This window comes from Diadema setosum, chromosome 5, assembly GCF_964275005.1.
Source record: "Diadema setosum chromosome 5, eeDiaSeto1, whole genome shotgun sequence".
Taxonomy (NCBI): domain Eukaryota; kingdom Metazoa; phylum Echinodermata; class Echinoidea; order Diadematoida; family Diadematidae; genus Diadema; species Diadema setosum.
In genome coordinates this window covers 26812936-26839592 of record NC_092689.1, presented here as the reverse complement: position 1 = coordinate 26839592, position 26657 = coordinate 26812936, and the positions used below count along the sequence as shown (strand labels likewise).

The window sequence follows — 26657 nt, the reverse complement described above, 5'->3', positions numbered from 1 at the left end:
CTTATTATTCTCTTTATTTTTCTTGACCTTTAATGGCAAATATCTCCATTTGACAAATATGGACTTATCGGTTTTTGCAAACAAACTCTTCATATATATATATTTATATATATATATATATATATATATATATATATATATATATATATAGTTTAGGTCCAAACATGTTGCGAATTCACGTATTGGCTCCAATATAACGAAGAATCAAGAAATAAACTAATAATGCATGATTTCGCCAATAAGAATGAGTTTTTTGAGCAACTCAAATTTTCGGTGGCCTCCACCTTCTTCAGGAGTCTCGATGGGGAGAATGTCAATACCAAAACATAAATTGAACATGAAGAGCGCGCACTCATATACACAGAATTGGTTGCTATGAGAGTGCGTACCCTTTGCAATGATGTTGCCATGTAGACGCAATGTAGTCAAGGTACCCTACGCATAAGGAGGAGGACATTGACATGTTTAACATATCATAACATGTGATAATACACAGTAATTGAACACCATTGTTACGTAATAAACATGTCGATGTCCTCCTCCTTATGCGTGGGGTACCTTGACTACATTGCATCTACATGGTAACATCATTGCAAAGGGCACTCACTCTCATAGCAACCAATTCTGTGTATATGAGTGCGCGCTCTTCATGTTCAATTTATGTTTTGGTATTGACATTCTCCCCGTCGAGACTCCTGAAGAAGGTGGAGGCCATCGAAAATTTGAGTTGCTTAATAAACTCATTCTTATTGGCGAAATAATGCATTACTATATAGTTTATTAATTCTTGATTCTTCGTTATACGTATATATTTATATATATATATATATACATATATATATATACATATATACAAGTATTTATACATATATATATATTTCTCCAAATATGGGCCTACCAGCTGACAAAAACTCCTATCGCTTATTATTGACTCAAAGTTTTATCAAATGAAAAGCAAGGACCACGGTTGTGTATGTTCAAGGTCAAGGTCATCGCTATTGTTCCGTGCATTGTCCGCGACTGCATTAACGTTCAGTGTAGCGTGCGTGGTGCATGGTCCGCGGTGTGGAGAGTGTTAATGAGAATACGACGAACGTTTTAGACGGTCTTTGTAAAGACCTCTCCCTTTTGGAGAACAGTCCGAAATGATAGCATTGTGAATGTGAATCCGTGGAGTTTCAAACGGACCTTTTGGTATTATGTATTGCTCATGTTGAAACGTTGAAGTTGGATTATATCTTTTCGCGTATGTATATCATGAAGGTATTTGTGTTAGGAACGCTCCACGCACGAAGTTCATGCACGCAGAGGGATATTAAAGTTGGAGATATAGTGATATGCCTAGCCGTAGATTCTTGGATAGTCTCATTTAAGACCACTAAAAGGTTGCTAAGGAAATTATAATGCTCATTGTTTTTAATGTAGCATTCGCAACGGGAAGTCTTAATAGTGGGATTGATGTGAGATGTGGCATTGAGCGATTACAGTCATAGGATTTAAGATATGGATTGTGTTAAATAAGTTTAACTGACGATGGTTTGCCGACTCAAGACAGAATATTGAAAGTTCATTATGTTTATTCTGCTTGTAGATTATACCAGATACGTAACAGCAATACTCATGATGATAGTAAACACAGTCACCATTTTAATTGAGTTAGAATAGATAGGTCCTATAAACGTTGTCTTGATATTCTGGCCATAATTACTTCATTTATATTCAAACAGGAGGAAAAATATTCATTATCATCTTACTACATGTATTTCAGTGTAGAGTTGAAATTGTGTATAGTGATTTGTATGGCGTGTTATATAAATAACTTTCTTTCTTGTTTGTATCTTACAGGAACCACTCATTCCTACACAGTTGTTGAATAGACTAGACTACACTGGCAAGCGCAAGTTTGCAGTACACACAGTTACATATCGCTGATACATGCATGCTGTGTAACAGAATAAAGAACCCACATCACGTTAAACCGAGGATTTCTTTGTTCTTTTATTGCAACAACGTGTCCATCTGATGAGATTGCATACGAATCCATCACAATGGTAATGACAAAAATCCAGCTTTGTGATTGGCTGTTGCTATGGGAAGTTGTCATTCCAGCAAGAGTTGACATCCTAACATCTTTTATGAAACGGGGCCCTGATTTGTATCCTTAAACCACACTGAAACCCATTACAAGAATGTACAGTAGACTCCCATTATAACAAAGTCCTCGGGACTGGCAGTTTTCTTTTGTTACATCTCAATTTTGTTATAACCGAACAAATAAACAATAAAAACAATGAGTGGATATGGCTGCGGCCTGAATTTTTACTTCATAATAACCAGAATTTCATTAAGACGGGAGTGCACTGTAGTATAATGTGTATTTTTGTGTTGATAATTTGTTGGTTTGGGTGATTTCACACACTTATTACAGCTGAGTGAATCACTCAAACATCTAGCTCATAAAGAGGATACAGCCATATTGTGCAGAGCTGTTAACCATTGATGTTGTCCTTCTCAATCTATTTAGGTCCTTGAAGGATTTAACATCTTAGAATCCTACACTTGTATGTACATCGACTGTACATTGCAACCTGCCCAGCTATAAAGTACATGTACTATGGGAAAGTGTGACAAAAGTGTTCGCCATTCATCACATTCTCTTTTTTCCATACTGAGAAATGAGACCACAGACAAATTAATACCTGAATGGGATGAAGAAACATCTTTATTTCTTCATGGTACATCGTGAAGATCTTTATTTCTTCATGGTACATCGTGAAATGATTCACACTTGTGACAGGCAAAGTATCCCACATTCTTGACACAGATTCAACACTAGAATCACAAACAAGTAAAAACTACATGATTGATACTTATGACAACACGCTTCGATACACATACATGTATTCCCTGATGGATGCTATTCCTGGTTTTTTAATGTACCCCAGAGGGCAGCACATGAATCCCCACACTACCACATGCTTGACTGGAGACTGTCACTACACAAAGTACCCCACTGGTGGGTAAAAAAAAACCAACCCAGTAACTGTTTTATGGCTAAAAATCCTCTTGTATCAAAAAGAAAAAAAAAATCATGTTTATATCTTCTGATTATTAGTTTGATACACCACCTGACACATAACACAGACACACATGTCAATCAAATGTACATGAAGGGAAAATATTCTAGCCCTAACAAAATCTTGTATCAATGTAAGAAGCTTCGTTCCTTATTTAGCAAAGTTTGAGTAATGTTCGTACGGTAAAAGTAGACTTTTACTTCAAGCTTATTCTCAACAAAGCATTTCAATACACAGAAATTTGGCAGTGGCTCCAGCACCCATCAGGGCAGAGGTATATACATTTCAAAGCTTTTAGAGTATACCAGGATACTTCATTACAACAATGATTGCATATTTCAAGCACGTTTGAAGGTCAGTACTTACAAGTTACCAAAAATCTGCATGATTATTTCAGTCATAAAAGAGAATAAAAATCAGTCCTCAGCATGTCAAAGAGCACATAAAAACAATATAACAAGCACAATACACTACGTGCATTCTGGATTTTTTTTTTTTTTTTTTTCATTTTCAGTTCCGTTCATGACTGCTCTCCAAAAGTAATCCAAAGGATCAACAGAAATAGCCTTACAGCCCCAACAATTTGGTAACTGCCTTTAGTTACGATGAAAAACAGATATCTTCATATTGTCACTAAATAGCAATGTCAGTGTAATCACAGGACAAAAGGAAGTAAGCAATTTTAACAATGAGTAGTGAAAACAAAATAACCCCTTCCACAATGTAACAATCATACCTTTGAGGGAAACAATGGATTGTCATCAAAACTATAGAAAATACAGTAAAATTAAAATAAGTAATCCCATTTGAAATGCTTCTGGCAAAAACTGGCACTACTTTGCATGGTGAGTTTAATGATGAAATTAATTAATGAAAAATTTGATGGGTCACAAAATGATAGCAGCATATTTCAGTTGTCCAGTTTCATATGTCCAACCCCGCAATGGTTGACCTAAAAGAAGACAGGAAACTGCCAAGGCTACACTCAACAAAATTCCAGACTGCTTCTTGACCCATAAAACACTGTAACTATAACATAAAATATTTTCACACAGCCTGAGAAATTTAACTCACATACATACACTGGGAAATATTTCTTTGGTGTCTGTTTTTGTGTGTGTAAGAAAAAGAATTGTAAGATCATACTAATTTGCCTTCTCCACAGAAATAATTTTCTTCCTCAACTGTCACTTGGGCTTTCCACATTTCCTCCTCAGATGTTAATCTTGCCCTCCAATACGATGCTTGCCTGACCGGCTAGCTCCACTCTGCCGCCCCCCTGGAGCCTGACCCTGACATCGCCACCTCGTTTGGAGCATTGTCGGGCTGCAAATGAACAATGGAAATCAAGCAAGTATTAGGTTGATTTTGCTCTGCTCATTTGCATCCATACAATCACAAAAAGAAATAAAAAGCAGGATAAAAACTAGAAATGTCGCTATGGCGACTGGTATGCCTCCGCCATAATGCATGATTCTCCTTATAGGTCTATAATACATGTGGACAATGTGTGATTACATTTTCACAAAATTGGCAAAATATAAAAAATGACACGTTTGTCACAAATGTGTTGAATGTTCACCTTCCTTGACCTAGGTTTAATTGGATGAATGAGAGAGCATGTATTTGGGGATTTTAGGACTTTTACTTGACTTTGATCAATTCATAAGTTTATGCATTGAGTAATTTTCAAGGTAAGGAGAAAAAGTGCAATTTCAGTATTGAATAGTAAATTGATACCATTTTCATCTGGCCTTTGACCCTTGACCTTTGACCCTAAAATTCATAAGAGAATCATTGTCAGGCAGAACATGCATAAATATGTACTAAGTTTCAAGATAACTTGAGCCACTTCCGAGATATGGAGGAAGAAGTAAAGTTCAGCACTTTCACTTGATCTTTGACCTTTGACCTTTTTTTGCCAAACCCCCCCCCCCCCACACACACACACACATACACACACTCACACACTTCCCAGAGAATCTCTTTTGGGTTAAACATGCATTCACCAAGTTTAAAAAGAAAATAATCCTGCAGGCATTGCATAAATATGAGGGATATAGTACAATTTTGAAGTGTTACCCTTGATCTTTAACCCTGACCTTTGACCCCATGAACCCAAAATTCCCTTGATAATCACAGCCAGTCAGTACATGCATGTATACCATGTTCCAAGATATGGAGATAAAAGTGAAATTTTAATATTTTCAGAGAATCTTAATTGGGTAATATGCTAAGTTGAAAAAAAAATATCTTCAGGCATAGTGAAATTTTGAGCATTTGACCTTGATCTTTTGATCTTTGACCTTGAGCATGTGCACCCAAAAGTTGATAGGCACAACTTCATCCCTAATACACATACACAGTTGTACATGCCAAGTTTCATGAGGATACCTCAAAAGGTTTTTTAGTTACGCTGTCCACAAAATTCATTACGGACGGACAGAAGGACTTATGGACAGGCGGACAGAAGGACGGACGGACGGAAGGACGGACAGACGGATGGAAGGACGGACAACCCAAAAACATAATGCCTCCGGCACCACTTCGTGGTAGAGGCATAACAAAAAGCAGGAACAATCCAAACCAACGCATGGCACATATGGCACCATGAATAAGTCAAGCATACACCACAATCAACTGAAATTCTCCAGTTGGATTGGGCTCCAAGACTTTCTTCCATAAAGAATTTGTTTCTATGAGTTGTCTTTCTTACAGATAGCAAGCAGGACCTAGTGTGGAGTATGTGATGCTTGGACTCAACACTGAGTACTACAATTTGTGATCTGTTCACTAAGCAATCTCAAAATTTCAGAAAAAAACAAAACAAAAACCTTTCGAGTGCACACAAAGCTGTGGCTATGCCACATTGCAAGATTAGTTAGGTTCCTTATGTAATTTTGCAGGATATAATTGGAGAGTATCAAAATTAAACATTTTTGGAAAGCTTATTGTATAAGAAATCAGGAAAATAATGTTTCAACTTGCCCTGATATGGCCGCGATCTTGGATTTTTCCAAGATGGCTGCCATAAGACAGGTTTTCTTAAATATATTGGCTTCTAAATAACCTAAAAACATGATTTTGACAGCAAAACCACCATTAGTACCAAATTTGAGTTCAGTTGCTTCAAAATTGTGGAGGATGTTCACATTTTTGGAAAGCTTATTGTATAAGAAATCAGGAAAATAATGTTTCAACTTGCCCTGATATGGCCGCGATCTTGGATTTTTCCAAGATGGCTGCCATAAAACAGGTTTTTTTTTAAATATATTGGCTTCTAAACAACCTAAAAACTTGATTTTGACAGCCAAACCACCATTGTACAAAATTTGAGTTCAACTGCTTCAAAATTGTGGAGGACGTTCACTCCACGAGATTTTCAGAAAAATTTACCGTTACCATGGCAATGCCTTGGTGGGTACAAATGCAAAATGTGCCTTGCATAAATACACCTATAGATCATTATGCATACCACCACATTTGAAATAAATCGCTTAAATACTGTGGAAGTAGTTTACTCCACAAGGTTTTAGGGAAAATTTTTGGTTACCATGGCAATGCTTTCTCCGACAAACATAAAAAACATGTCCAGCACATCTACAACTCAATGTCATCATATTGTACACCAAATTTGAGTTCAATTATCACTATTATTATTCATTCGGCAATTCAACATACAATACAGGCAGACATAAAATACAAAAAGAAAATCGTATTACATGATATAAAAATTGTGGTGATTGCTTCAAATTGATTCAAAATTGTGGACGTAGTTCACTCCACAAGATTTTCAAGGAAATATGTCATTACCACGGCAACGCCTCCTTGGGTACAAACTAAAACTGTGTCTTGCATAACTACACCTATAGATCATCATACATGCCAAATTTGAAATGAATTGCTAAAATACTGTGGAAGTAGTTCACTCCAAAAAGTTTGGGGAAAGTTTTGGTTACCATGGCAACGCTTTCTCCATCAAACACATAAAAAACCTGTCTTGCTCATCTACACCTTTAATGTCATCATGTAAAAAATTTCATCAAAATTGCATCAAAACTGTAGAGGGTGTTCGTGACGCTAGATTTGCAACGGAACACCGACCGCCTGACGGCCTGACCACACGCTGATCCCTTATACACTTCGTGAATGCGGGGGGGGGGGGGGGGGGGGGGGGGGGATAAAAAGGGTTACTCAATAACAGAGAGCTGGGGGAAAACGGTTGTAGAAAATGTATTGGCACATAAAGGGTGTACACTAAGTTGAGAACAAACAGGGTAATAGAAACTGTCCTGCAAAATAAAAGGATTCACACAGAGTTGGGAACAAAAGGGTTATAGAAAATGTATTGGCAAGTGAAAGGGTCTACACAGAGCTGGGAATAAGAAAGTTATAGAAACTGTCCTGCCAAATGAAAGGGTCTACACTGAAGTGAGAATAAATGGGCTATAGAAGCTGTCCTGCCAAATGAAAGATTCTACACTGAGCTGAGAATAACAGGGTTATAGAAAGTGTCCTGCCACGGGAGAGGGTGTACAAAGTAGCTGGGAATAAAAGGGTTGTAGAAACTGTAGTGCCAAATGAAAGGGTCAATACTGAGCTGAGAATAAAAGGGTTAGAGAAACTGTTCTGCCAAATGAAAGGGTCTACACTGAGCTGAGAATTAAAGGGTTATAGAAACTGTCCTGCCAAATGGAAGGGTGTACAAAGTAGCTGGGAATGAAAGGGATATAGAAATTGTCCTGCCAATTAAAAGGGTCTACACTGAGCTGAGAATAAAAGGGTTATAGAAATTGTCCTGCAAAATGAAAGGGTTTACACTGAGTTGGGAGTAAAAGGGTTATAGAAACTGTCTTGCCAAATGAAAGGGTCTACACTGAGCTGAGAATAAAAGGATTATAGAAAGGGTTATAGAAACTGTCCTGTCACATGAAAGGGTCTACACTGAGCTGGGAATAAAAGGGAGTTCACTGTATCTAAAAAAAACAAACTAGAAATGTCGCTTTGGCGACTGGTATGCCTCCGCCATAATGCATGATTTTCCCAATAGGTCTAGATAGTACATGTGGACAATGTGTGATTACATTTTCACAAAATTGGCAAAATATTGAAATGACAAGTTTGTCACAAATGTGTTGAATGTTCACCTTCCTTGACCTAGGTTTAATTGGATGAATAGGAGAGCATGTATCTAGGGATTTAAGGACTTTAACTTGACTTTGACCCATTCATACATTTAGGCATTGAGTAATTTTCAAGGTACAGGTGTGGAGAAAAAGTGCAATTTCTGAATTGAATAGTAAATTGTTACCATTTTCATCTGGCCCTTGACCCTAAAATTCATAAGATAATCACTTTCAGGTAGAACATGCATAATATGTACTAAGTTTCAAGATAACTTGAGCCACTTCGAGATATGGAGGAAAAAGTTAGTTCAGCACTTTCACTTGATCTTTGACCTATTGACCTTTGAGGCAAAAAAGAAGAAAAAAAAAAAAACTTTCCAGAGAATTTCTATTAGGTTACACATGCATACACCAAGTGTAAAAAAATAATAACCCTGCTGGCATTGCATAAATATGAGGGAAATAGTAAAATTTTGAAGTGTTGCACTTGACCTTTGACCCCTGACCTTTGACCCCATGAACCCTACATTCTCTAGATAATCACTTCCAGTCAGTACATGTATATACTATGTTCCATGAAGATACCTTGAACAATTTTCCAAGGCACGGAGAAAAAAAAAGAAGTTTTGATATTTTTACTTGACCTTTTGACCTTTGACCTTTGACCTCATGACCCAAACTTTCACCAGAGAATCTTAATTGGGTAATACATGCATACACTAAGTTTCAAGAAAATATCTTCAGGCATTCAATAGATATGGCAAAAATAGTGAAATTTCATGTATTTGACCCTGACCTTTTGACCTTTGACCTTTGACCTCATGACACAAACTTTCACCAGAGAATCTTAATTGGGTAATACATGTATACACTAAGTTTCAAGAAAATATCTTCAGGCATTCAATAGATATGGTGGAAATAGTGACATTTTATGTATTTGACCTTGACCTTTTGACCTTTGACCTTGAGCATGTGCACCCAAAAGTTGATAGGCACAACTTCACCCCCTAATACACATACATGCCAAGTTTCATTAGGATACCTCAACAGGTTTTGATAGTTACCTTGTCCACAAAATTCATTACGGACGGACGGAAGGAAGGACGGACGGACGGACGGACGGACGGACAACCCGAAAACATAATGCCTCCGGCACCACTTCGTGGCGGAGGCATGAAAAAAAAAAAGGGTAAGTATAGAGTGTTGAACTGGCTGACACTCCTTGGATGAATCGTGCACACAGCATACAAAATATACTCACCGAACATCTCCTGCTTGCCTAGTACCTTAGACCAGTAGTCACAGAGCACTGTGTGAATTGCACCTGTTGCAGATGGTATCAAAATGCAAGTAAATAGTTAAAAGAAATGAATATTGCACTTGTCTCAGAGACCCTGTTGGAAATATTCTTATATAATATCTGTGTTTCAAAAATATGTATGACATCATGTAAAACCTAAGACTCTTTGAGGCACTGTCTTAGACCCCGTTTACAGTGCGAGCCCGGCCTCAATTGCGCGGCCAAGCCTCGCAATTTTGTCCGTTTACACTGCTGGGCTCGGCTTGGTATTGTCTAGTTTTCAGACCCTTTGCCAACTGAATTCTGTGGCGACGAAGTCGCCGTCCGGGCAAAGGCCTTTGCCGAAGGAAAAAATCATTTGCAGGACAAAACTATCTTAAACTATACTAGTTTTCAACGTTTAGGGGGTTAATATCCTGAATAGCGAAATAGTACAGGCAGAGGGTTTGGAAGCCAGACTAAAATTGGCCGCGCATTTGGCCCAGTTTGCGTTTACACCGAGAAAAGGCCGGACTCGGCCACGGCTCAGCCGGCTCAGCCCACCTCCAGAGCGTGGCCATTTGCGAGGCCAATTTTGGCCTCGCATTTGGCCTTTTGCGCGTTTACACTGAAATGAAGGTGGGCTCGGCCGCGGCCGAGCCTCGCACTGTAAAACGGGTCTTGGACATGCTACATATAATCTACAGTTGTATCAACTAACACCAAGGCCTCAATCAACACCACACAATGCCTCATGCAAGCTAATTCACTTGGCTGTTTCATGAGTTTACACATTTGGAAGAAATATCAACTTTGTTCTATTGAGTAACAAAAGTTTCACCTGTGACAGGATCTTCATTAATGCCATTCCATGGGGCAAAGTATCTTGAAAAGAAGTCATAGGGTGTTCCATCTTCGTTGACCTCCCCATTGGCCTTCACCGTGACAATGACCCCTTTGACCTCTCCAGTGTTGTGGTGTCCCATAAACTTACTAATGTCTGGTGCAAGACCCTCCAATGACGCTCTACAGAAAGACAGAAGATGCACTTTATTTCAATTATCTCAGATCTCCTGCTAATCAAATAAATCAATGATTTAATAAACGAAACAACTAGGTTTGAGAGCAGTTTTGGGGGGATTTGAAGATTTTTATTTGACCTTTGGCCCTAAGTTCATGCATTAAGTAATTTCCAAGGTATGGAGAAAAGTGTAATTTCAGTATTAACAAGGAAAAGTAGAAATTACGCGGTGCGTAATATATGTCCCCGCCGGAAGTAGCATTTAGTAGCAAAATGTACAATATAGGTAAAAAGATGAAGGTCAAAGGTCAAAGAAGTCAAAGGTCACAATTCTATGTAGAAGTTTTGAAGCCCTCACCTAGTGCCATCACATAAAGCTAACGGAATCGAAATCGGGTTAGAAATGGCGAAGGAGTAGCATTTTGTAGCCAATGTACAATATAGGTAAAAAAATCAAGGTCAAAGGTCAAAGAAGTCAAAGGTCAAAATTCTGTGTAGAAGTTTTGAAGCCCTCACCTAGTGCCATCACATAAAGCAAACGGAATCGAAATCGGGTTAGAAATGGCGAAGGAGTAGCATTTGGTAGGAAAATGTACAATACAGGTCAAAAATCAAGGTCAAAGGTCAAAGAAGTCAAAGGTCAAAATTCTGTGTAGAAGTTTTGAAGCCCTCACCTAGTGCCATCACTTAAAGCAAACGGAATTGTAATCGGGTTACAAATGGCGAAGGAGTAGCATTTTGTAGGCAATGTACAATATAGGTCAAAAATAAGGTCAAAGGTCAAAGAAGTCAAAGGTCAAAATTCTGTGTAGAAGTTTTGAAGCCCTCACCTAGTGCCATCATATAAAGCAAACGGAATCAAAATCGGGTTAGAAATGGCGAAGGAGTAGCATTTTGAAGCAAAATGTACAATATAGGTCAAAGGTCAAGGTCAAAGGTCACAACTGAAATTCTGTATAGAAGTTTCAAAGCTCCCATGTAGTGCTATCATATAAAGCAAACAGAATCAAAATCGGTTTAGAAATGGCGAAGGAGTAGCATTTTGAACATTTTGATCACACACGGACGCACACACGGACACACGGACACACGGACGGACGGACACACGGACGGACGGACACACGGACACACACACGTACGGAGCCCGTTTCATAGTCCCCTGCTCGAACTCGTTCGGCGGGGACAATTATATAATACTTTGAGCCACTTTCAAGATATGAAGAAGTGAAAGTTAGCATTTTCACCTGACCATTGACCTTTTGACCTTTTGGTAAAAAACTTTCCCAGAGAATCTCTAATGGGTAATACATACATGTATACAATATATTTCAAGAAAAAAATTTTAGGCAGTGCATACATAGGAGGAAAACAGTGTCATTTTGAGGATTTGACCTTGACATTTGACCCTTAAACTTTGACCCATGATCAAAAAATACCCAAGATAATCACTGCCAGTCAGTACATGCACATAAGTTCCACAAGGATACCTTGAACCATTTTCGAAATGTGGAGAAAAAAAAGTGAAATTTAACATTTTCATTTGACCTTTAACCTCATGACCCAAAACTTTCTCTAGAGAAACTGAATTAGGAAATACAGGTACATGCATACAAAATATCTTCAGGCATTGGATAAATATGCGGAAATGGGTAAATTTTGAGCATTTGACCTATACCTTGAGCATGTGCACCCAAAAGTTGATAGGCACAACTTTGCCCACTCATACATATACATGCCAAGTTTCATTAGAATACCTTGAACGTTTTTTAGTTACACTGTCCCAAAAATTGATTAAGGATGGAAGGATGGACAGATGGACGGACGAAAAACCTGAAATAACATAATGCCTCTAGCGATACTTCGTGGCAGAGGCATAAAAATGCATTCAACCTCTTATTCTTCTTGTCATCAATAGATAGTATCATCATCTGTTCTTGAATTTGACTGGAGGGGCGTGGGGGAAGGGGGTAGAGCAGTAGATATAATTGCACAATAATGAGGAATCAAATGAGAGAAGAAATTTATATTGGTTGATGTCTATCTATCACATAATTTTCTTATCACATGTGACAGAAACAATTTTACAAATTCTCTACTACTGCATTGGGGAACAAACTTAATGTTGTCATTATGAATATGTACCTACTGTTTTGTAATATATAATAGGATACTAGTGTGTATGTGTATTTTGCTGAAATGGCTCAAGAAAACTTTTTTGTTAACCCGTTTAAATGGTGACACTGTTATCAACCTCTACAACGATTTGATTTTGATTTGGTTTGCTTTATACTATAATCATTTATATTTTTCATTTGCATTCTCTGCACTGCACATGAGTGCACATTTTTTCAGTTCTACATACTGCTTATTATTGACATTTGAGGATGAACTAGTGGGGACCCAGAGGGGGAAAGGCACAAAATGGTGCATTTCTACCTGCACTGATCATTCAGATACTAACAACGGGTAAGGCAACAAAGCCAGTGAATGTTAGTGAAATGTAAAACACAACTATGCAGATTATGATTTTTAGGAAGATATCTTCTTTTTTTTTCCAATTTGTCATACATAAAATACATGCATTTCAACAGATAAGCGTACCTTCCACCCTCATCTGGGAGTCTTAAGATGAGTTCTACATTAGCACCCGGGGCACGCTGAATGTCGGCTGGTTTGATATCACCAAGGCACTCCTAATCGATACATGTTAAATATATATATCAAACATGAGCAGAAACTGAAAGCTGTAATCTTAATCTTAGCCTCATCTTTTCCTGCAAATCAAAGCAAGGTCTGAAAGCCAAGGCGCGTTGATGGCAAAGCACATGAATGGTATAACACCACAATCCAAGTACTTTCAAAATTTGGTAGTTGTTTGTGAGTAAATGTGAGTTGATGGATGAAAAAAGCTGCATCTATTGTGGGGAATTAGAAGAAATGTTATTCCATGAATACAAGAAAGAATGAAAAAAAAAAACACACACAAAACAAAACAGGATGAGAGTTTATGAAACTGAAACGAGCGAGGCGAGACTTACAGCGTGATTCAAGAATACTGGTATGCTTTCTACCCCCCTTCTCCTAAACTAGTTTCAATGCATTTCGTCTAGAAAGGTACTGCTGACATGTTATTCAAGAAACTGGATATGACAATTTTGATCTGTTTGATGCAAAGATAGGAAGACATGTACATGATACATAGTTCACACATTCAATTTTGTCTTGGTTATTTACAGCTAAAATGGACAAATTAAGTCTACATTTCACATTTTGTGCAATCACTGCAATGAAATTGCATCTAAATACGCATGTGTGCAACACCTTGTATTCCACCATGTACCTAGGCACCTGTAATAATACATCTATGACTCATGGTACCAAATTAAATGTGATAATCTTTATTTACTCTCTCTTCACTCAGCACAGCTAATCACACAAGTTTGCTACCATATACTGCATTCAACTGTTCAAACATATTAACACTAAAACGTGTGTGCATAACCTCCCTTATCACGAGTCTACTGACATATTGCCATTAACCCGTTGAGGACAAGTCCCAAGTGTACTCAGGCAAGGGTCTATGGGAAATGTATGTTGTAACAAAATCAGCCTGCCCTCAACGGGTTAAATAAACTAAACAAACAAACAAACAAACAAACAAAAAACAAACCAAATAAAAAACCAAACAAACAAAACCAGCCTTCAAATTCTTGAACATCATGTTCCCTAGTTGCTTTCAAAAGAGGCAACCTACTTGAGCTTTTAGTGTATTATTATGTTGTTGTTTGTAGAGGCAGTCATGTGTTTCACAAGGAAATACAGCTAGTCAGTGTCAGTATGCACCAGTACCAAAGAGTGTGCATGAAAACACAGCTAGTGATAGTCTGGACACACACACAGTGAGTACCTGGTGTGCAGAGGTATATTTTATGGTCTGTGAAGGTTCACCTGCTAGTGAGATCCCTTAGTCTTATCAGTAATTTCTTGGTCCCCGGTGAATACTGGATTTCTTGGACTGGCAGGTCATTTGTGACTTCCTTGGAATTTAAAACAAAAGGTAGGCAGGCAGATGGTGAAAAAAAGAAAATTCATGAGGCATGATGTATACTGTTATACGCCGAATATTTAGCGAGGTTTTTATTTTCGCGAATTTCGTGAGTCGGGTGCTACTCGCGAAATTAAAGACACGTGAAAATAATGACTCTGATCCCAATATGAATGTTATGCATTCAGTACAGTGCTCCACGATCGCGAATTCAACCACTTGTGAAATCGTTGGGAAGTCCCGCTTCGCAAAAATTTAGACTCGCTAAATATATGGCATATACAGTACTGTGCAGCATAACTAAATAGCATATATAGTATATGGTAGTATATAGTTTGGCAGTCAAGATGCAAGCAATCTTGAAAACACTGACTACAATACAACTGGCCATGGGAGCATGTACACACAATGACAGAAAATACCGAGCACAGGCATGAAAAAAAAAAAATATTCATTAATCATACATTATTACTAAGGAAGCATTTTGAGCTTCATTTAACGACCATGTAAAACAAATCTAAATGGACACCATACACACATTCATACACCATCATGTACAGCACTATGGAAATCATACACGAGTGTACATTTTATGTAAATTCCTTGCAGGGAAACGACATATCAATAGCACAAGACAAAAAAAAAAAAATGTACATGGTACTCTACTTGTTTGCTTGGCTAGAAAAGTGAATTTCCTCTCAAAATATCTAGACTAAAAGCATCAATCACAATAAAAACAAATAAACAAACAACAACAAACAAATGAACAAAACAACAACAACAACAACAACAAAGAAGCATGAAGAAAGATAACAAGGTATGTCTTCCTGGTATGCAAAACAAAAATCAATACCATGGCTTCACAGGATTATCACAAAAAAAAACAAAATTTTTAAAAGACATTCAACAATACAATCTCAATACAGAAACATTCCCTTCTTAATCCCTTAAAAATCGGGATAACCAACAAAAACAAACACATATATATCACATATGCATAATAGTGTATTTTGTGCATATGGCAAGTAGACTGAGACTGTGAAACACTTTACAGTGAGGTCATCAATCTCAGCTTTAACCTTTATGTGCTCAAGCATTCCGCTTAACTTGCCAAACTTTTCACCTGCATTCAGTAATTCCTCCAAACTAGACCCAGTAGGCTGCAAAAAGTTACATAGCCCACATCTGTGACAACTGGCAAACAAAGAACAATAAAAGTTATTTACCACAGATATTAACATTTCATTTAGAGATTACAAAGGCTTTGCAAGTGGCAGCTACTGGCTTTCAATGAGATACAAACTTAAAGGAATCAGAAACACAGCAATTTATTTACCTTAATAAGACCATCTAGTCCCTCTGGAATCTGTGTATGATGATACAGGGAGAAAAACACTGGTGTGGTGATTCAATGAACAAAGAGTTTATATGCAAAAGAAATAAGCTTCTCAATGTATAACACTATCAGTCACTATTTTATCATTTGAAATAAACTAGCACGTCAACAAAATAATAGAGGTCACTTTGGATGACTTCGAAATTCATCTCAATCTAAAGAAAAAGTTCACACAAATATACACTGTAGGTGTAGATTAACGAATGTAACAATACTAGTAGAACACATCTGTGGAAGTTTGAGGAATATCAGGCAATCTATTGAAAAGTTGTGAATTTTTAAAGTTTCAGTGTTGCCACTGCTGGATGAGAAGACAACAGTTTGTGCATCACTGCAGGACAGCAATATAATGAAAATATAAGCAGAATTCAAATATTTTCATATTTCTAGCAAAATCATACAGAGTGCTCAACTTACACCTCTTTCAGAGAGCAGGGAGAACAATATTACCCTTGTCAAGTATCAGTAATGCAGTCAGGGAATGCATACTTTTCATGAAAAATGAAATTTGTGGAATTTTCCTTATATTTTCTTTATATCATTGTACATACATAACATCAAGAACTGTAGTAGACTTGTCATCCAGTGATGGCTGCACAGAAACTTTAAAAATTCATAACTTTTGAAAGGATTGTCTGATTTTCCTCAAACTTTCACTGATGTGTTCTCATTATATTGCTGCCTTCACCATCTACACGCATTTGGACAAACTTCTCCTTCAACAAACTATTCACTGTTTTTCAAAGAATTGACAACTGTCATATCATACATCAGACTTCAAACTACAAGATTGCAAGGGAGGGATAAGGACAGAAGGAAAATCTAAAGAGTTTAAGTAAATCCTCATCATAAACACGCCAAGCTATAGACATTGGTAGAATACCCGTCATCATGATCCAAATTCATTTCATATCTCCCAAGTCATCTACAGCTAGATGTTTACACGGAACACACAAAATCCCCACGGTTGAACATACCTCGGTGGTACAAGGGTTAACAGGAAGGTCAAGTGTTATCAATTTTCCATCTCTCTTGGCTTTCAGCTGACCACTCAATGTGTTAAACTTCAGCTCCGTGTTGTTGTTTCCTACAGGGACGAGATGCAGCCATATATGTTCAACATTCATGAACATTACTGTTAAATTAACCGTGCATCCTGATCTTATCTTTTCAGAATAATTTTACAGGAAAAATACCTCTTTAATGTCATATTAAATTTTAATTACAGTCAGCTCTTTTTGCATACCACACGATGTCTCGTAATTGATAGTTGTGGATGCAATTTGCAGAACACTGTTTCGTCGAATAATTCATATACTTTCATGGTATCATCCTTTCCATTCATTATTTGATAGCATAAAATCTTAAGAGCAAGGTATGCCATGCAGTCTTGTTTTGATACAACAGAAGGTGTCTACACACAAAAAAAGAAATGATAAAATGCAAGGAAAAGATACCTAATATATATTGAGCTTGTCAAGCACACATTCATGACAACTGTCCTTATGTCTCTGTATACAACAACAGGAACAAAAAAAAAAAAAAAGAAAAGAAAAGAAATTAACATTGGAAAAATAAGTATCTCCTGACTACCAAAGAATCAAACTGCAGTAAAAGTGAACTGTCTCTTCAAAAGGCCTTTTATTAGACTTTTATGGAACATTTGTTTCAAACATTGCAGGTCTTGAATCTGCACAAAGTTTACCGGGTAAACAGGACATGTGAGGAGGTTGCTTAGTGCCAGATGGGTAGGCAAGATTAAAAGAATACCAGGTATCCCTTAGGTTCATGACACACACATGGTTACTGACCTAAAGCTCTGAAGATGACTGTCGCAGTTGCCATGGTTGCATGTCCACACAGATTGACTTCATTTGTTGGGGTGAACCACCGGAGATTGAACTCTTGGGCTGTATGAACAAGGACGCATAGAAGGGGAAAAAAGTGGGTGCAATAACTGAAGGGACAGGTACTCATGACAAGCACCATTGTGACTCATATGTCCATCTACAATAAGCAAATAAATAGGTTATAATTTACCTTGAAAAGTTAATGAATCAAGTGAGAGCCATTAACAGATTCAAAATAAACTTGCTGTTGACGCGCTACCCTTGGGGGACTGGCTGAAATAAAATGGAAAATATATTTTGCTTTCAGAGAGAAAGCCAATCATTTCATAGGATACTCATTGTAATGTCAGTCCTCTTGAGTTTTCTGAAGCAATAGTTTTACACTTTAATCAGTACTGGGAAAGATGTTACAATGAGGAACGGATGAGAAATAACCTTAACATGTGTTTCCTTGACATCATAGTTAATCATTCACAGCTGGATGTTTGCTAGGGACTCATCCGTACTTATTGAAGGATATCATTTCTCAGAGGGATGTGAAATGGTTAATGACAGTTGACACTTGTTAAGTAGAGAGCTAAATTTGTTGAAGAACGAGGGAGATAAGAAAGAAGGGGGATGAGGAACTAGAGGAGGATGAGAAAGAGGAGGTGAAGGAGGAGGAGGAGGAAGGAGAGGCAGGTGAGTAGGAGTTGGATTAGGAGGAGGAGTATGAACAGGAGATGGAGGAAAAGGGGGAGTGGTGTGCCTTTTACCCAGCTGCAAATTCACTTTAATACTCACATTGAGTGCATTCAAAAAATGATATTTAGTTCAGTTCATTACACCTTTGGTCCAAAAGATTTGTATTTCACTGAATACTTTAATTGTGTATACAATATAAATTGCATGGATACATATCATCTCCATCTATAGATTCAAATAGGCACAGCTTATGTTTTCCCCTCTCCACATGATGGAAATGGCATGAAGTGTGAGTCACTTTATAGCACAAAGTATTTCCTGTAATGCATTGAATACCTGCAGAAACATTAAGTCATATCTAAGTAGAAAACATGGTGTATCACACATGTATAGACACACACACACACACAAAGACACACACAAACAGATATATACACCCATAACATTTTGTCCTTGAAGGTTTGCCTGGTAAAAGGCTCTGGTCCCACTGTCTTACAGTCCACCCTCCAAATCCCTGGAAATTTCAGGAACAAATATAAGAAGACAGAATATAGCATCCCAACTTTGTTTTGAAAGTAGAATCTGGATGTAATATTGCTGAGTTTAACCAGAAGTATTGTTTTCTCAAGTGTGATGTACATCTTTCTCTGACAAATTCAACTTAGGTCAATTCCTTTACTTGTTATCTTTAGACACACTCACTTCTACTGTTGTTTGTCAAAGGGTGTGCAACAGGATATCTATTAACCATCTGGCTTGCTACACACTCTGCAGTTTTTGAAGACTAATGGTGATCGAAAGCAGAACTATTTGATCTGAATGACGAAAATTGAGATTTAAAATGGGAGTCTTGATGTCACTTCATCATGGTATATCAAGTCTAAAAGCACGATAGAGACTTTATCAGCATTCATGAAAACAATTTTCTTCAGAATGCTTGTCTGCAAGGACAGACCACAAATTCTATTACTCTGTCATGTTTGTATTCCTCTCTGATCATAACAAGTGAATATCAATGCCATGATCATTGAATATATGAGGAATGTTCTCTCTTTCTCTCTCTCTGTCCATCTGTCTCTCTCTCTCTCTCTCTCTAAAAAAATTCTCATCATTAACCATAACATAATGCATAACATATTGAAGTATGTAAAAGCAATCTAAAAAGCCATTCATGAAAATATCAATTCACAAACTTGTGTTTAAAAAAATAATTAGTAAGGTGGCATATACGTAAATGCAACACATGCTATTGATGTACATAATTGCACATAGGTCTAATGTATTAAACTCCACCTCCCTTTAGTACTGTAAAAGCTGTTATTTTCACAAATGAGGTCACCAATGAGGTCACAGTCATTTTTACAAGATATTGTTTTTGCAATTTGACACAGAGGTTATCTACAGTGCCTGCCACTTTACTATATATGTCAATATTTTCATGTGTTGATGAATTCACAGCCCAATAATGATTCACAAAATTGGGGAAAATTAAATTCTCCAGCAAATCCTGTAAAACGAGGAATGTTCGCATGCATTTTAATTTAGCTAATTTCGCGAGAGCCAAGATTCATGAAATTAAAATGTACACAAAAGTTCTTGTCTACACTATATGCATTGAATGTTAGAGGCAACTCACGAATATTTCATGCCTCGAAAAAGGCCGTTGGCTCCAATTCGCAAAAATTTCATTCCGCGAAAATATTGTGTTTTACAGTAATATATAGCTTTTACCATAGAAAACAAAAAAATTACATCTGTAATGTCAGCAACTCCAGGCTATGTGAACAAAAGAAAATAAAGTGTAAGAAAATTACTGTTGCAGCTCACATTTTTTTTTAAAGAGTGGTAACAATCTTCCACTTCTAAACATGTGTCATTTCATGCATGATTGTACTTAAGACCATGTGAAATCAGTATGTTGGTAAGCTTTAAGAATTAGAATATGAATTGTTATTCATATAATCTACACTTAACTCATACAAGGACATACTTTTGTTCACACTGATAATGTAATCAAGTTTACCACTTTGAAGAGTTTCAGCAGAATTTGCTGGATGAACATAAGCAGTTTCAGACAGATTCATTTCCATGGCGATCTTCATTTTGACATCATCTGGAAAATCCTTTGGTGCATCAATCAAGAGGAAGCAAGAAAGAAAAAGAGATTTGGTAGCAGGTCAGTGGCATATTTAGCATAATTTATTCCATAGAGTATCGTGACATTCTCAGTTTTATGGTTCAATAAAGAATGCAATTGTGCAATGCACTATTGCTTTTATCAGTTTTGTTCACAGGCTCTTAATACTGGTGTCTGATTGGTTGTGAACCATATTAGAGAAGAGTTTTACAATTTTGTAGTGCAAAATGGGATGTTTAAATAAAAGTGCTCAGTGTATAGTTAACCATTAATCAATGCAAAACAAACAACCCACTTTGATGAGGTGACTTTACACTTCATTAGAATTATGAAACCGCCTGTAGACTGTTAGAAGGCTTAATTACTGAGTACCTGGTACACACGAGTATAATTTTAATGGCATGGTTTACTCCTGAACCATTTCTATAGACTAAGCCCAGTGTATATTGATTAGTGTTTTGTCTGGCACACCATTTCTTCGCTTCATGCCACTCCTAGTGACTACATACCTACTAAAAAGGGATCACACCATTAAACCCCTCTATGCTAATGGGTCAAATGTGCACGAATTTCACACACACACCTATGGACAGGAGATAAATGTGGGATGCAGCTAGGATGAAGTATTGAGCAGGAAAGATAATATGTGACCCTGCACTACAAAACCAACAAAAAGTCGCCAGACAAATGGATTTTTAGTTAAAGGGGAAAATCAAGTCCAAATGTGAGTTAGTCTGATAAGAAAGAGTACAATATTACGAGTTCAACTGTAAAATTTTGATCGAAATCGGGTGAAAAATAAGGAAGAACTGTATGACATTTCAAAGTTTCGCTAATTTTTCAAGACGCAGTTCTTGAACGGTCAATATGTCTATGCAAATAGCAAAGTGAGCATGTTCCCCCCTCCCCTCATAACTCGCCATATAGTTTGTACATAAAATTTTGAAATTTCAATTTTTTTCATTCATCCGCAATTATGCCCGAGGCTCAAATCGTGGTATATCTAATTAATCACTACTCTGAAGTTATTCAACCAGGAGTAACATCGTGTTTCAGACTTCAATGACAGAAACATTGAATTTTCATTATTATTATTTTTTTTTTACAAGATCAATGGAAAATTGTGAGGATATGACATGGTTAGCTCACTCATTTGCATATTCATATCCACTGTACAAGAATTGTTTTGCAGAAATTATCAGAACTTCAAAATGTCATAACTTCCTTACTTTCATCCGATTTCAGTCAATTAATTTTTACACTTGCACTAGTAAGATTTTACTCTTTTTCATCAGACTAACTTATATTTGGACTGGATTTCCCCTTTTTAAGGGCAGATTCTGCAAGAGCAGATTCTAAGCTTTAAAATGATGTCTAACTCAATTCAAGTGGACTCTCCTAACCTGAATTACCTACGATGACGCCCAGTAAGTTGAAAACTTGTAGAGGGCCATTCAAAGGATTCAATCCTGAACCTGAGGTGATCCATGTGATGTACTGTATCCACGGGATTATCAGTTAATGCAATCTGGATTAAATTTGTTATGCTTCTGCTTCCAGTGATCATTGAGCTTGGACTTAAAGCTATTCACTGATGTTGCCTCGACAGCATCTGCACAAAGGCTATTCCACGCATTTACTACTCTCTGACTGAAAGAGTTCAACCTTTTACTAGTTCGACACCTTCCTTTATACAACTTAAACCTATGACTGCGTGTAACTTGATCATTGATAACAAAGAGAACAGCTGGATCAAAGTCTTCCATATCATGCAAAATCTTGAACACTTGAATCATGTACTGAACGTTCACGTTGATACTCTAGGGATGGAATCCCCAAATACTTGAGTCTCTCAGGATATGGCAACGACTGAACTTCTGATACCAACTTTGTTGCTCTCCTCTGAACTGATTCAAGCTTTTTTGCATCACTCTTTGAAGTTCATTCCATACACAAGAGCAATATTCCAAAAGTGGTCGAACAAGGGCCTTATACAGTAGGACAAACACTTCCCTAGTCAGATGAGCAAAAGTCCTTTTGATCAAACCAAGAACTTTATTTGCCTTTGCAGCTACTTTGTGTACATGAAGAGTAAACTTGATGTCAGAAGAAAAGTACACCCCGATATCTTTTTCCTCTTTGACTATCTCAATAACCTCAACATTATCATTGTTGTCATTTGAATGCATCTGATATTGACACCGAGGATTTCTACGACCATGGTGCATAACATGACATTTCCTGTGATTGAATTTGAGCTGCCATATCCGGGACCAGACCTCAAGTTTGTGGATGGTATCCTGCAGTAACTGTGTATCACCGGGATCACTAATTTACTGCCAGCATTTGGCATCGTCTGCAAACAATCTCATATTACAGTCAACATCTTCAGAAATATCATTCACAAATGTTAGGAACAGTACCGGGCCTAGAACACTTCCCTGTGGAACACCACTACGGACTGCCCTCCACGAAGAAGCCTCACCACGGACAACGATCCTTTGCAACCTATCAAAATATTTTAAAGAAAGCACACACTATGGAAAAGTGTGAACTAAGAGGCTCTGAAGTACAGGGTCTATATTCAAGCACTTAATCTTACAAAAGCCATGCTACCTATGCAATGAATAGGACAAAAAACAAGATAAGGTCTAAACCTCTGAACAACAAAAATGAAGGGATTATCAGATTTTAAAAAGCTGAAATTTAACATGCTCTATTACCACATTCAGTCCATATTAATGCCAACTTTCAAAGCAGCAGCATTATACTTTCAAAAGTTATTAGCGTTGAAAGTGAAGAGTTTGCAAAGAATTTCCAAGAAATAAAAAGGGGCCTCTAAGATATACCTGACCACAGTACTCCACTAAAAAAAAAAATAAATAAAAAAAAATGAAAAAAAAAATGGATGGTTGTAGAAAAACTGCTGAAAATCCACTTTCCCATTCATTTTATGATCCCAAACTCAAGAATAATATAGAAGAACAGCTCTTTCAGAAAATATGGAAAACTAAAAAATTGACTGGTAATTGGTTGACCTGTTTCATCTTTTTTTTTTTTAGTCCTCACATAATTAAATCAAGGGGTGCGACTTTTTGTTGGTTTTGTGATGCATGGTCACATATTAAAGTTAATTGGGCACTAGCTACTAACATTTTGGTAACATCTTACTTGTGTATTACAGGCACAATAACAACATTTTGATCTTACAATTTGAGAGCACTAAACAACGGTGTAGCTCTTCTTTTATGCAATATGAATTCAAACAAAATGTGATACAAGGTACCAGTTACCAACCTCCCATAATTTTGCTTTGGAGGAAAAAAAATACTTGTTGCATGCATTTTAACATCATGAATATACAAGTAGATGTATACAATAAAAATGTGCATTAGACCCTCTAAATGTTCGCTACATAGGCATAAACATTAACAAAAAAAGTGAAACGTAAACATACAAGAGCCCCAAGACTACCATGACTACAGAGCTCCAAGGATAATATCATTCACTTAAACTTAATGGCATACTCTACCCGTTATACTGGTCATACTCATAGCAATTTAGTTCAAGTTCAAGTTCAAGTTCAAGTTTTATTTAATCAAATCATTAAACAATAGACATTTCACAAAAGGATACAGCATTAAGAATAATGAATGGTAATAATGAAATGGAATAATGAATAGTATTGACAATTGGAAAAAGAAAGCAGTTAAATTTGTACAATTCCATTCACAATCAAAGAAACTGAAGGACAATATCGGTATTCAATAAATTTACACATATGACAAGTATTGAAGTAAGTAAAAATACTAAAAGCTTGTACTTAAAGGGAAGATAAACCCCAAGAACAATGTGGATTGAGTGAAAGCAGCAACATTATTAGAACACATCAGTGAAAGTTTGAAGAAAATCGGACAATCGATGCAAAAGTTATGAATTTTTAAAGTTTTGATGTTGGAACCGCTGGATGAGGAGACTACAGGGGGGTGTTTCATCAACGTTTGTCGGCACTGACAACTTGAATCACCATAGTAACAGTCGGTGACCAGAGCATCTCAGCCAATCAAAACTAAGGATTTTACTGAAATTGGTCAGCGCCGACAGTTGTCGGTGCTGACAAGCGTTGATGAAACACCCCCCTGGAGGTTATGACGTATGAGTGGACAACAATACCAAGAAAATATAAAGAAAATACTACAAAAATCAATTTTTCATGAAAATTACAAATTCATCAACTTGATATTGACATATGTTAAGGGTAGCAATTATTCCCCCTGCTTTCTGAAAGCGGTTGGTCCACTGCTCTTTCATAATTCTAGAAAAGTGAATTTTTGTTGAATTTCCTTTATATTTTCTTTGAATTGTTGTCCACTTATACGTCATATCCTCCAGTAGTCTCCCCATCCAGCGGTTCCAACACCAAAACTTTAAAAATTCATAACTTTTGCATCAATTGTCCGATTTTCCTCAAACTTTCATTGATGTGTTCTACTAATGTTGCTGCTTTCACTCAATCCACATTGTTCTGGGGGTTTATCTTCCCTTTAACTAGACTGAGCTGAGAGAGTTCATGATTTCATGCACGTGAATGCAAATCACATTGTTCCATGAACTCCTCATGCGGCATGTTGACAGTGACTTGACATCAGTTGCCACTATTAATTAAGCCTCCGTGTACATTTAAATCCGTCTTTTAAGTAAATGACGACAGACAGCAAACAGAAAACGAATACATCATACGTAGCCTGGTAGGCCTACTATAGTACTACTAAAAAGTAGCCGTGACGGCGGCTGCATGCTACGAGACACGGGCATTGGGCTACGCCGTAATCGCTGGGGGCGACGCACAGCTTTACCTACCTCAGCTGCGCTGGGCACGGGACAAACTGCTGCAGGGTTTCCCGTGAATGGTGCTCTTGCAAATGCGTCCACAGTGTACAGAGGTACCGTTTTACCTGCCATTTTTGTATAAAAGAGAAAATCTGCAACTCTCAAGGCAAACGAAAACGCGAAATGCTGGAAGTGTCAGAATAAAAACAACGCGGATCGGATCACTCGCCGTATTTTGGTTACAATGTATGCACTGATCTGAATCTCGCATACACGCACGCTATTAATGACACGGATGTGTAAATTGCACCAAAGATCGTGTCCCGACCTCCCTGATTGCACCGTAGCTAGCATGCAGCATGCCAGCAGCACGTGCACTTTGCTTTCACATCATCACGCGTCTGCTGTTTGTGGGCAAGTGAGGGCGGCACAGCACTTTGATAAAGGAGCAGAGCCGCAACGATTCTGTAGAGGAGGAGGATGGGTATGTTTAATGGGAGGGAAATGGGAGAAGGGATCCAGAGTAAAGTTAAATGCAATATGGCGTAGTGGGGGATGAGGGAAGGATCGAGGAGGAGGGAGAGAAGGAGGAAGAAAAACGGAGGAGGATGAGGGGAAGAATTAAGAGGTAATTAAAGGAGGATGGGAGGAGGATGAGGAGGAAGGAAAGAGGATGGTGAGCTATGACGAGGGAGGGGATGAGAATAGAATTTAAGGAGGAGAGCTGAGGAGGAAGAGTCGGAGGAATGAAATGGAGGAAGGGGGTGGGGAGAGAAAGGGAACATTAAGTGACATTTGAAAGTAAGAGGAGGTGCATGGAGGAGCCAGGGAAAAGAAGAGGGAAGAAGAGCAGAAGGAGAAGGAGGAATATTTTCTCCGGAGGAGGATAATGATGTTGGAGAGATAGAGGATCGGTGAGGAGAATCGGGTCGGGAATAAAGAATCCCATTGAATAAGATCTTGGAACATCATCAGAAACAACAGCAACACCACCATACACTCATAGAAAGCTTGCAATTAGTTCCTCACAAGGTTATTATGTGACATTTAATGTCTGTGCCAGATAGGCCTAATGAGTCGAAAAGTATACACAAATTCACACATTCAACTATTTAACAGGATAGATATAGGAAATAAACGTGGAACACAGAGAGTTGAATGTTGTGATATAACATCATAATGTGCCAAATAAACCTGTAAAAAAGAAACAAA

General features: G+C 37.5%; 1 protein-coding gene across 4 annotated transcripts; it reads right to left on the bottom strand.

The window, feature by feature from the left end:
- Positions 1 to 2780: 2780 nt before the first annotated feature.
- LOC140229235 (phenazine biosynthesis-like domain-containing protein) lies at positions 2781 to 25715 on the bottom strand. 4 transcript variants are annotated; one of them, XM_072309512.1, is made up of 9 exons: positions 25476 to 25715; positions 20502 to 20601; positions 17756 to 17854; positions 16922 to 17031; positions 15885 to 15914; positions 14452 to 14540; positions 10324 to 10508; positions 9465 to 9527; positions 2781 to 4403 (listed from the first exon to the last, which is right to left on the bottom strand). In XM_072309512.1, exons 1-9 carry the CDS (start codon positions 25575 to 25577, stop codon positions 4291 to 4293), a joined length of 891 nt encoding a protein of 296 aa, XP_072165613.1. In that variant the 5' UTR covers positions 25578 to 25715; the 3' UTR covers positions 2781 to 4290. The 4 variants fall into 4 exon arrangements, with proteins under 4 accessions (XP_072165613.1, XP_072165612.1, XP_072165615.1 ...); XM_072309511.1 differs by lacking the exon at positions 14452 to 14540 and adding an exon at positions 13105 to 13196; XM_072309514.1 differs by lacking the exon at positions 14452 to 14540 and adding an exon at positions 13105 to 13196 and having other exon boundaries at positions 20502 to 20591; positions 25476 to 25579.
- Between the last annotated feature and the right edge of the window lie 942 nt (positions 25716 to 26657).